Source organism: Protopterus annectens, chromosome 1.part0 (assembly GCF_019279795.1).
Source record: "Protopterus annectens isolate FY-2018-M chromosome 1.part0, PAN1.0, whole genome shotgun sequence".
Lineage (NCBI taxonomy): Eukaryota > Metazoa > Chordata > Ceratodontiformes > Protopteridae > Protopterus > Protopterus annectens.
Window position 1 is genome coordinate 1794566947 of NC_056725.1, and position 12591 is coordinate 1794579537.

General features: G+C 42.2%; 1 protein-coding gene across 2 annotated transcripts in view; it reads right to left on the reverse strand.

Moving 5' to 3' along the window:
- The window catches only part of PDE10A (phosphodiesterase 10A), a 4065478-nt gene that overhangs the window by 906672 nt on the left and 3146215 nt on the right, over positions 1–12591 (reverse strand). For both annotated transcript variants that reach the window (XM_044069581.1, XM_044069571.1), the window contains exon 13: positions 1435–1621. In XM_044069581.1, coding sequence (XP_043925516.1) covers positions 1435–1621 — 187 coding nt within the window. The remainder of the gene's footprint in view (positions 1–1434; positions 1622–12591) is intronic.

The following is a 12591-nucleotide window of genomic DNA, read 5'->3' on the forward strand; positions in this document are numbered from 1 at the left end:
GATGGATTGTATGAGAGAAGACCTGTGATAGTCAGGCACAAATGCTGAAGAAGGTAAAAGTGTGGCATTGAATAGGGGGAGATGGTAACAAGTGATACAACACCCCAACCATAAGCAGTATATGTGAAAAAAAGGGGATTGATGACAATGATTGTTGGACTCTGAAGAGTCAGGATCCAAGAGAAAAAGTCTGTTAAGAATGAATTTATTCCTCCTGTCCTACAATGTCTCAGGACCAAAGGCCAAACAAATGTCACAATTTTCAGACAGGTGATCCACCCTCAAAGCACACTCCACAAATCATGAGTGTGTTGTTGGTGTATTTTGTGTCTGCACTTTGTGCTTTTTTTTTTTTTTGAAACCTTTTATCCTTTTCCATGTTGAAACTAAACAGAATATATGCACACATAAAATCAATGTCACACAAACTACTAGAATAATATGTAAGGACATACCTGGGAATCAATCTGCCCATACCAGGGGAATTTTATTATGCCATTAGTCTGATGTTATCATGTATCAAATTACTTCATGGTGCACTTTAGTGCATTATTAATATGTAACAAAATAAAGAGATTATAATGATGTAGTGTTCCACTAAATAATATTTTGTAAGTTTTAATATTATTGTTTACGCAGTACACTTGCCTTTAGTGCTAGAAGACCAGAAGGCTGTAGGTTTTTTTTCCCATTTCAGGTAGCATAAGGGGGAATTGCTGCACTACTGAATATGCCCAATGCCCTGGCCAAATTTCCCATAGTAGTAGAAATACCATCTTCTGTTTCCACTGAAAAGATTCTATTAGCCTAGCTAGACTAATCTAAATAAAAATTGTGGACAAAGCATATAGAAAATGTTAAGAACAAAAGCGCTGCTCTTTCATCCCTGGTGCTGACAGTGTGACAGCTATATTCTTCACAGCACCAAATGAAACACCTACAAGACAATCCTTGCTTGGGTGTGGCTATACTTTCATATACACATGATATATACTGCAACTGTGGCATCTGGCATGCAACCATCTCAAGACTGTACAAGTCATAGGGCAGCTGGGTATTATTCATTGAGTTAGCAGTCTCATAAATGGGTACACTTGTTCCAGACAGATTAAAAAAAACAAATGTGTACTAATACATAGTCATATATAGTCATGTACTGGATTTCATCCAAACAGAAGAAGCAACTTGCCTCACCCATTTTGCTTGTCTATATTTTTTTTGAGGGGGGGGGTGCTGCTGCTTTGAAATCTTCTTTAGACGTTCTAGTAGTATAGGATATAAAACAAGAAAATAGCTTTTGGCAAAAATGTTATGTTACAAACAATAATATCTAAAGCATGCTCTACCAACGAAGTTTACAAAGTTTGCAAGCATGCTACAGTAACTGCAGAGTACTAATAGCTAACAAAACTTATGTTATGTTAAGTTACTTACATTAGCACAGTGTAAGGCCAAAGCACAGAAGACTGCAAACATTTTAAAGTTGTTCTCATCTGTTTTCGTGAAGGCACTTCCATTTAATTTGTTCACCATTTGCACAACACCTATTACAGCCCCTCGGCTAACAATAGGCATGCACAAAATGTTCCGGGTTGTGTAGCCCGTGTAAAGGTCCACCTCCCTGTTAAGGAAGCAAAATGTAAAAAAAAAAAAAAAAAAAACATTTACCATAATGTGCACAGTACACCAAGGCATAGTATGCAGTTTCCCCCAAGAACATTTTACAACAAATAAATTAAGCAGGTAAAGCAATGTCATTAATATATCATGAGTCTGCTGTGTTACATCATTTCAGTGTAATGATACTTTCCTCCTCCTACCCGATTTCTTTGTCAGACCACTGCTGTACTTTGAGAACCATGAGTCTCCATAGCTTGCCCAAACCATATTTCACTGGATTATACACACAAATTCTGCATCTCAATGGCACTTTATTTATTTATGCATTTGTTGCCTGGGATAGGGCACTGATCTAAGAGGACATTTCAGGCACAGCCTGGGGTTTATATCTAGAGGGAAAAATATACATGTTTCTAGCTCAGAGACATACACATGCAAATATTTATTAATAAAATGGAGAAACTGTGGTCTTCTCATCTACCATTTTCTTAGGATGTGTATTTAATCATACAGTTCAGTGACTCAGTCAAATCAGCTCACTGTTGCCCCTCTGACTTGCTAGGAAGACTTCAATAGTCAGGGTGTTGAGGAATTAGCAGCTCCCACTGTCCAGGTAGTTTCCACTACAATTTATCATTTGGTTGTTTAGACAGTGTGGTCACCAGGACCCCAGGGACGCAGACTAATTCCTATACTTGGTCTGCTCCCACCAAAGCCACCTGCACACAGCCCTGATGAGATTACAACTATTATAATGTGTGTTGGGGTACACACGGCTCCTGTACTCCACTCTGTGTATACTCTGTCAATACTGGGAGGAAGTTCCATTTTCACATACTGTCTAAGGTGTTTACCTCATAATCACAAGATACAGGGTTTATTTCTCACCTTAGAAAACAAAACTTTCTATGCTTAAAATGGCCTGCAAGCAGCCAGCTTAATACTCCCCTACTAATCTAAGAGAGATTGATCAAATGACAATAGAGAAGAACCTGGGTGATGCAAGCCAATCTTAGATTGGATGAACATTAAGAGTCTTACTAGTTCTAGATTCCTCATTAAAACAAAAATAATAGTTGTGTAAAATCTTACCATAACCATAGATATCCTTCTCTTCCATGTTGCAGTATTCTTAGTGTGAGAATCCCTGCCTCAGGCAACCCGAATGTTGGGCTTCTATACAAAAGCTTAAGCCTGACTGCTGTAGGTGTATGGGACATCACACGTAGGGCCATAAACTAGGGACCTTAAATGTGACGTCTGCATGCATTGACCTCATAACTTGAAATCCCAGTCGGACAGTCCTAAAGAGAGTAACAAGTGATGTCAGCCAGAAGTGTAAAGTGACATATGCTGGCTTGTCTGCTCTTGATCTAGGGTAGAGCTTCATAGTACCTAAGAGATATGTCCATAGTCAAAATTAAATACAGATGGAGTGGAGGGAGGGATGGAATACTGCAACATGGAAAAGAAGGATATCTATGGTTATGGTAAGATTTTACACAACCATTCTATGTCCTTCTATTCCTATGTTGCAGTATTCTTAGTGTGGGAGACTACCATAGCTTAATTAGAGGGAAGGGTAGAGGTAGATGTAGATGATTTCAGAAAACCCTACAGAACTGATCTAGCAAACCCTGCACTGGCTCTGGAGACATGGTCCAATTTGTAATGTTTGTTGAAAGTGTAAATTGTGGACAGGGTGGCAGCTTCCATGATGGAGTCTGTGTCCAGTCCTTTGAGGAAGGCTTTGAAGGTAGCCATGCCTCTGGTAGAGTGAGATCTTACCCCTGGGGTAAGTGCTTGCCATGGTGTGAGTAGCAGAAAGAAATGGATTTTTTGATCCAACATGAAATAGTTTGTTTGGAGCCTGCCTTGACCAGAGCCCTGGGGTGGAAGGATACAAATAGTTGGCTAGATTTTCTGAAGGGCTTCGTTTTGTCTAGGTAGAATCTAAGTTGTCTGTGCACATCCAGGGAATGGAGAATCTTCTCACTATCATTGGTTGGAGAAGGAAAGAAGGTAGGCAGGTGAATGGATTGGTTTAAGGACAGTTCATTGATCACTTTAGGCATTAAGGAAGGGTTAGTGCTCAAGGTCATCCTATCCTTGTGGAAGGTAGAATAGGAGAGGCAGGTCATGAGAGCCTATAACTCTGACACTCGTAATGGCGACCAGCAGTACATTCTTCCATGAACACATTTGGAGAGTAGCAGTGCTAGCTGGCTCAAATGGTGCCAGTGTTAGTTTTTCCAGAATTAAGTTTAGGTCCCGGGGGGGGGGGGGTATGGGTTTTCTTGGAGGTCTGATGTGTAAGACCCCTTTCAGGAAACATTTTACATCTAGCCTGGATAGCAAAGGGGGATTTAGAGGCAGACAAGCTGAAATTGCTGAAAAGTGAACTTTCACTGAAGAGTAGGAAAGGCCATCCTTAATGGGGACACACACAGGCAAGGGCTAGAGATGGGTCTGCCTGGCCGGAGTCTCTGTCCTTATGTAGACACCATTTGGAGAATATATCTCATTCTGATAAGTATTTGATAAGTATGATTTCCTAGTAGCAGATTTCCTGGCCTCCCTCAGGACTGAAAGCACATCCTCTGAGTAGTGGTGTCTGAATGGTATTAGACATTTATCACCCAGAGCGTTAGGTCTAACATCTGTTGGTGAGGGTGAATTAGAGTTCCCTTTTGTTGTGTGAGTAGGTCCACCTTGTGGGGTAACTTATGGTGATTGCCCTTAGCTAATGAGAGAAGTAAGGGGAACCACTGCTGCCTTGGCCAGTAGGGAGTCACCAACAAGATTTCTGGTTTAAATAAAGCACCACACTGTAGAACAAACTAGACCTCACACAACAAGTTCCAGGCCAGATGAATTTCACTCAGTTTAGTTCACAGACTGATTTATTAAAATAAAAAAATAATGTCTGCAGTAAAAGTTAACACCAAAACTTCAGACTCTAATACCATTAAGAACAAATAACGGTTTGTTCTTAATTATATTAAGAGTTTGAAGTTTTGCTGTTATCTTTTACTGCAGAAGTTATTTCTTTATTTTAATAAATCAGTCTGTGTACTAAACTGAGTGAATTCATATGGCCTGGAACTTGTGGTGTGAAGATTTTTGGTTTGTTCTTCCTGATTTTCAGTAGGAACTTTTGGATTAGAGGGAAGGGTGGAAAAGCATGTAGAAACAGTCCCTTCCATGGAATGCTGAAGGCATCCACCCTCCAGGCAAGTGGAGAGTGATCCTTGGTGCAGAATTTGTTCAATTGTCAATTCTAGGGGGAAGCAAACAGATCCACTTGAGGTGTGCCCCACCGGTGGACAATGTCTAGAAAGGTCTCCCTGTTCAACATCCACTTGTGTTGTAGAGAGGATGTTCTGTTGAGAACATCCGCTTGTTTGTTGTCCTGAGAGGGGATGTATGAAGCCTGCCGGGTTAAGTCCTGCCTGGAGGCGAGATCCCAAATTTGTAATGCTATCCAGAATAGGAGGTAAGCTCTGGTCCCTCCTTGTTTGTTGAGATACAACATTATTGTGGTGTTTGTCTGTGAATATATGAAGGGGGCCCGGTTGGAGGATAGGAAAAAATGCCTTCAGGGCCAGAAGAACTGCAGTAATTTATCTTACATTGATACCTTTCTTTTGGAGGATAGGATTCCATGCCTCCTGTACCCTGAAACTTTTCAAGCTGGCTCCCCACCCTAGGTCTGATTCATCTGTAGGCATAAATTGGGTTGGGGAGGGGATTTGAAGTGGAAGGCCTAGGTTCTGAAGTATTTGTTGAATCCACCACCTTAGTTCTGTTTTGAGGCAGGGCAGAAGGGTAATTTGTTGCTCTAGGTAATGTTGGTGTTGTGACCATACATTTTTCAGATACCACTGGAATTTTCTCATGTGCATTCTGGCTAGGGAAAGCATAGGGATGGTGGTTGCCATCAGTCCCAGGAGTTGCAAGATTTGTCTTGCAGATCTCTGAGGAACTAGTAATAGGCATTGGAAGTGAGTGGAGAGTGACAGGACTTTGTCCTGGAGGAGGAAAGCCCACATTAGGTCTGTTCTGATCCTGCAGCCCAGAAAGATTTTGTCTTGCTGCAGGAGTAAGGATGACTTCTGGAGACTGAGGGTGAAACCCACGTTTTGTAGCAGGGAAGTGGTGAACCTGAGATGATTTTGAAGGATGTCTTCTGTTTCTGCTAGAAGGAGGATGTTGTCTAGGTAAGGATAGATTGGACATCTTTGGTTCTGCAGTAGGCAATGGCTGGGGCTAGGCATTTTGTAAATACCCTGGGGGTGCAGTAGACAAACCAAAGGGCAAGGCTGTAAACTGAAAATGAGAACAGGGCCCAGTAAAACATAAGAATTTCCTGTTGGAGGGTTTTATGGGAATATGGAGATAAACTTCCTTTAGATCTAGAGTGGCAATAAAGGCCTGGGCTGGTAGTAAAGGGAGAAGGGTTTGAAGGGATATCATCCGGAATAATGGGACTTTTAGGAACCGTTTTAGGAAGGATAAATCTAGTATTGGTCTCCAAGGGCCATCTTTTTTGGGGACCAGAAAAAGTCTTGAGTAAAAGCCTTTTCCTTCCTGTCCTGGAGGGACAGGTTCTATTGTTTCTAATCTCAGAAGGTCTAGTAATATGTGAGGTATGAGGTGGAGCTGATTCTTAGGGGGAAAGGGGATGGCCCTTGGAATGGGTTTTTCCTTCCAAGATTGGAAATATCCATTTTGAATGATAGTCAGTACCCAGTGATATGATGGTATAGTTTTCCAAAAGGGGAGGCAGTGGTGGAGGCGGGCTAACAAAGGCAGGTGGCCAAGGCAGTCCCGCATTGTTGGGTCCACTTCTATCTTGAAAGGGCTATCTTGGACTGGGTTGTGAGGTAACTAGTCTAGAGTAGGTATGCTTCCTGGTTCCTCTCCTATGCCTGGGAAAGGAGGGGGTAGTGGAGGAAGGGGTTCTTCTGACAAAAGAAGTCTTTGCAGGATAATTCCTGTAGTATTTAGGGATGGGAGACACAAGCAAATGCTTGATGTCCTGAAGCTCCTTACTTTTCTAATGCAGGTTTTTAAAAAGTTCTGCAGATTTTTTGCCAAATAAGAGGTTATGGTCTAATGGGGCATCTAGGATTTTAGACTTGAAATCCTCTGGAAATGGTTGGAGGTGAAGCCAAGAATATCTACGGAGTACTGAAGCAGAAGCTGCAGACCTAGCAGAGGCCCCATGCGGCATCATAATTGTATCTAATGGAATGTCTGACTACCTGGGAAGCCAGGGACAGTTTAGATGCTATCTCAGTTTTTGTGGGACATTCAGGGGTGGAAGTCAAGAGAGTGCAGGCTTGTGAAACTAGGTCCAAGACATATTTTATCATGTAAGTTTGGTAACGGATAGCTCTGAAGGCCAGGGTGGAGGAGGTGTACACTTTTTTTTCCAATCCTGTCCATACTTTTGCTATCCTTATCAGCGGGCAGAAGAGATGCTGAAGGAATCAGTCTAGATTGCTTGTCAGGGGAGACAGCAATTACTGTAGGGTCTGCCAGGTAAGACTTCACTAAGAATTTCTGGTTATCAGGTACTTTGTAGAACCTATCCGGTCTCTTAGGAGTCAGTGGTTGTGAGTCAGGATTCTTGTATGCAGAGGTGAAAGCATCCAGGTAGGCAGGTAAGACAGGTGGGATGGATGACTGGGAGGGGAGGGAGATTCCACTTGGAGTTCAAAATATCTCCTTTGGGTGTCAGTCATCTGGGAAGTGTCCCATATGAAGTATTCCTTCATTTTTGTAATTGTTTCCCCAAAGGTGATACCCTCTGGTGGAGAGTCCCCTTCTATGGATTCCTCATCTGGGGAATAGTATTCCAGAGGGGAGGCAATTTGTGAGGCATAAGAAATATATTTATCATACTTCTTGGGCAGTTGGCAAGGGGAGAGAAGTGGCAGAAGCAAGGCTAGGACTAAGCACTGGAATGGTGGAGGGGGAAGAGGCTGTGGGCCAAAGAGCCATAAAGGCCTGCATCAAGGAGTTGGTAAACGATTGCCAGTCTGGGACTCCTTCAGGGGTTGGTGTCAGGTGTTTTATTTTTTGTTTCCATTTAGAAGGTGTAGGTCTGGGAGAAGGCATGGGTTCAGGAGCATGGACTTCAGGTAATGACAACCCGGTCGGTCGTTCAACTGTATCTGATTCCCCCTCGACATCGGTAGGGACTGACATTAGTGCTGTCACCTTGGATGCAATGGCTGCTACTTCCAAAGTGGTTTCCTCGATGAGAGGCATCGAAGTAGACCATTCTATCAGATGTCCCTTAACCCCTAAATCGGAAGCTGGCGGGACGTCCGACAGCAGAGAGGCAACAGAAGTAGGCCTGGAAACCTTGGCCTTTTTCTTTGGTGGTTCAGTCGGAACGGCCGATTTGGGATCCATCCTGAGTGCGAGTTTTTTAAGTCTCTGGTTCTCTTTAAGTTAAGGGTGGGCAGATGGCTATGAAGGGTCTCTGGAACAAAAGATTGGCAAATGGAACAAGATGTATAGTCATGTTCCTTCCCTAGACAAAAGATGCAATGGTTGTGCATTTCTTTATTTGGTATCTGATGCCCGCAATGACATTTGTCCTACTTAGCTGACATTGGCTAATGATACCTACAGCAAACCAAGCTCAAGCAAAAGAGACAAAAGATCCCCAATGGGGTATTTAGCTTTTAAGAAGTCTTCGAATATAGGAGCGAAGAGATCGATGTGACGTTATCTGCAGCTGAAAAGTTCTGAGATCTGTGCATGCAGACATCACATTTAAGGTCCTTGGTTTATGGCCCTACATGTGATGTCCAAAGCACCTACAGCAGCCAGGGTTAAGCTTTTGAACAGGAGCTGACGTTCCAGTCGTCTGAGGCAGGGAATCCCACACTAAGAATACTGCAACATAGGACTAGGAGGACATCAAACAAAAACAAAAAAATACTTCTCTTGACCAGAGCAATTTCATACACTTCTGACTAATTGTGTTGTTTCTTGATAGTTAAATAGGTTGTGCAGTCTAGCCTGTTTTGGTAAACTAGAAATGCTTTTCTGCCTTACATTGTGAGTATGCTATTCAGTTTTTTGCACAGATGGCTGCACATGTAATGCAGAAAACTGCAATTGTGTAAAAACAGTGCCTTACAGTGAGCTGTGCAAAGCTTTGCTGCCTTGAAAGGAGGATACGTTTAATTGTCTTGAGTACTCTGTGGGCTGTGAACTTGAATATGCAGTTAACACCAAAAAATATAGTCTGGTTTAGATCTTGCCTACATCGTCAGCATTAACAGGGATGTAGACAGTACACTTCTATATATAGTTTCTCTGATGCAGGTGCACCACCTCTATAACCCTGCCACTAAGTAGTGACCCTCCATGTACATAGTGCAACCACATTCGCAACTACAACAGCTTCACTTGCTCCCAACAACCAGAAAAACTAACCCAGACAATACTGAGGCAACTGTAATACCACAAAAGTGGTCTACTGTACCCAGTGCAGTAAATACCACTCATTTTACAAAGGTAAGACCATCAACAAGTTGAAAACCCAAATAGCAAGACATAGCTCCGACATTTGATACAAATTGCCCTCTGATCCTTTGGCCATGAATGCCAAAGAAAAACCTAGTCACCACCACTTTACATTCCATATACTCGACAAAGTAAAGGATATCCAACTTAATGGGAATGCCAGCGACAGGCTTGAGAAAAAGAGCTTGAGTGGCAAGTTTGATTACAACCAAAGAAAGCACCAGAACTCACCACCACCACCAAATCCATCAACTGCATTTTAAATCTACAAAAGCTCGACCACAACAGATTCTACCAATTAAATGGATAACACTGCTAAGAGAAAACAGGACCACAACTCAAGACACCCCATTGCCCAATGCATCTGGACAAGGTAATCAGGTCTGGTTGAACTCATTATTTGTAATATTTATATTTGTATTTGGATACCATTTTATCTTTATCTTAATCCCAATAAGCTATATTGGACCGCTCTGATTTAGCCCCTCTTGCCTTTTTTTACTTTATTGTATTGTATTTTCATTCGTTGTTTGATCCTCCATTTTATTTGTTTATACAGTTGTACTTACTTACTTTGCTTCCATCCTTTTGACTTGTACAATGACTTTTGTTTTTAGAAGAGAGACTTTTTTAAACTGGTGTACAGTGTCCGATATCCAAGGGGATGCTTGTGTACTCTAGCCTCTTGCATGTTGAGAGGAATTCAGGCTTTCCTTAACCCTGACAGTTTAACCACCTCTCCTCGTTCCACTCCAATATAGACTCCCATAACTATTACTAACAGTTTTATAGGTTCATAGGTGGTTACTGGGCTATTGACCTTAGATTGGTCTATATAAGCCTAGCCGTATATACCCAACATAATAAAAGAGAAACCCAATATAAAGGATCTTGCCTAAACTCGAGATCTTAGTTAGCAATGACTGCCCATATCCAGGAGGGTCACAGGTGAAATCCCCGGCAGGAATTTATGGTTTCCCATCCAGGCTACACTTAAACAGGGTCATAGAGATGCTTTGTTTGATGTGAACTGATAGCCTATTCCAGAGGAGTGACAACATCTAACAGGCATATCTGTCTCTTCAGCAGGTCCTATTTATGTCGTAGGCTAGGCTGTGGTCCCTGGAGTATGTTAGCCTTGTCCCATTTGACTTGTGGATGTGCAGCATTTTCATTACATTTGGATCTGAGATTGCTCTGTACGCCAGGCGCAAGTCTCCTCTATGTAGTCTGAACACTACTGAGTATAGTGACAGTGACTTTGGTCTGTCAGTGTATGGCATGTGCTGGAGACCCTGAATTTTCTTGGTTAGAAATCTCTGAGGTCTCTCAAGTTGCTGCAGCTTGCCTAGTAAGGTACATACCAAAGGGAGCATTGTACTCAATTACTGGCCTGATGAGGGTCGGGTACAGGGATGTTATGACTTCTTTCACTCTTGAGGCAATACCTTTGCTAATGAGGTGTGTGATGTAGAATGCCTTCCTTACCACAGTAGACACATGGTGGTCAAAGTTTAGGCTACAGTCAACTTGCGTTCCCAAGTCTCTCACTACTGACTTGTTACTTAGAGTATTATTATTTATATGATAGTCTGCAGGGATATCATTTTTACCAAAGGGAATGATGATGCATTTTTAATGCTGAGTTTGAGTCCATGGCTTTGGCACCAATCACTGGTTTCTGCAAGTCCCTCTTGAAGTACACTGACATTTGGGGATTCGATAATTGCACCTAATTTGCAGTTGTCAGCAAACATAGTCAGCCACAGCCCCTCTGTTTTGGCCTGAACTTCTGAGAAGTATATTCCAAACAATAGGGTCCCAGCACTGACCCCTGTGGAACCCCACTGGTGACAGGTCTGTTAGCTGAGGTAAAGTCCCCAACTTTGACCGAGTGTGATCTGTTGGTGTGCCAGTTAGCAACCCACCTGATGACATAAGGGTTGATATTCAGCTGTGAGAGTTTATGAATGATGCCCAAATGTGGGATTGTTTCAAAGACCTTATGTACATCAAGGTAGGCTGTATGCACTGATTTGCTTTTGTGTATTGCTCTGGTGACGTTTTTTAAAGAAGTCTACCAGGTTTAACAGGCATGAAATGCCTTTGACAAAACCAAACTGTGTTGGCTCAAGGGTTTAGAAATCATCTACATCCTTATTTCTAAAGTTCATGATGATTTGCTCCATGGCCTTACAGATAAGGTTAGTTAAGCTTATGGGTCTGTAATTCCCATGGTCTGTTGCTGCACCCCATTTATGAAGCGGAATGACAGTTGCTGTTTTCCATTCAGCAAGGACAAAACCAGTATTCAGGCTGTGGTTGAACCGAGTACCTAATGGAGTTGCTAACTCATGTTTTAGACCATTTAAAACACAACCTGGGATGTCATCTGGTCCAAAAGAGGCTGTGTTTTTGGCCTTGGAGATGTAGAGGGAATGCTTTGTGGAGTGTTTAGAGGGGTTAGGGGGGTGAAATCTTCACTGAACCTGTCAGCTAATAGGTTAGCCATGTTCGCAGGATCAGTGTGTGTGATGCCATCCACAGCTAATTCAGCACATGTCTGAGTCATACTTTTTAGGCTCCGGATAGAGCTGAAGAATGCCTTATGGTTATCCTTAGCTATGGTTGCTAATTTTTTTCCGACGATGCCCTTACAGGATTTTATAAGTTGTCTTATTTGTTTGTTCAAGCAGAAGAGGGTGTTCTTCCACAGTGTTGGGACCTCTCTTTTTTATTGTTAGACAGCAACTTCTTCCTCCTGTTGTATAACTTATTAATGCTAGATGTCCCCCAGGGACACCTGTTTTTTCTTGAGGAACTTGTTTAGATCTTAACAGGTACAGTTGCATTTGTGTAAGTGTTTGTACAGGGCATTTATGTATACCTTAGTATAGTTGTCAATACCATCTGTGGGAACAGGAACTTGGAAATTATTTATGCCATCCCTTAGGAGGGTATAATTAGCTTTGGTGAAATTTATTAGCCTGATTTTACCTAAGAGGGGTTCAGGTGTTATAGCTACTTCAAATGTGACTGATTTGTGATCAGATTTAACCAGTGAGGGTCCTATACGTGTGGTGCTGCAACAGTCACCCATGTTGGCGAGGACCAGGTCGAGAATATTTGATCCTCTTGTGGGGTTGCATACTATTTGTTCCAGAGCATTAGTTTTAACAAAGTCCAGGAACCTTTGTGCAAGCATGTTGGTACTCATATAAGTTTCCCAGTCAATGGAGGGATAGTTAAAATTGCTCATGACTAGAGTGTATGGTTGTAATCTGACTGACTCAAGTAGGTTCAAATAAGCAGTGTGGGTATCTTGGTTCATTGAAGGGGGGGGGGGCCTACAGCTAATGACAACTTGAAGGGGAGTCTTATCCATAGTTAGTTGAACTTGGAGTAACTCCATGGAGTTTT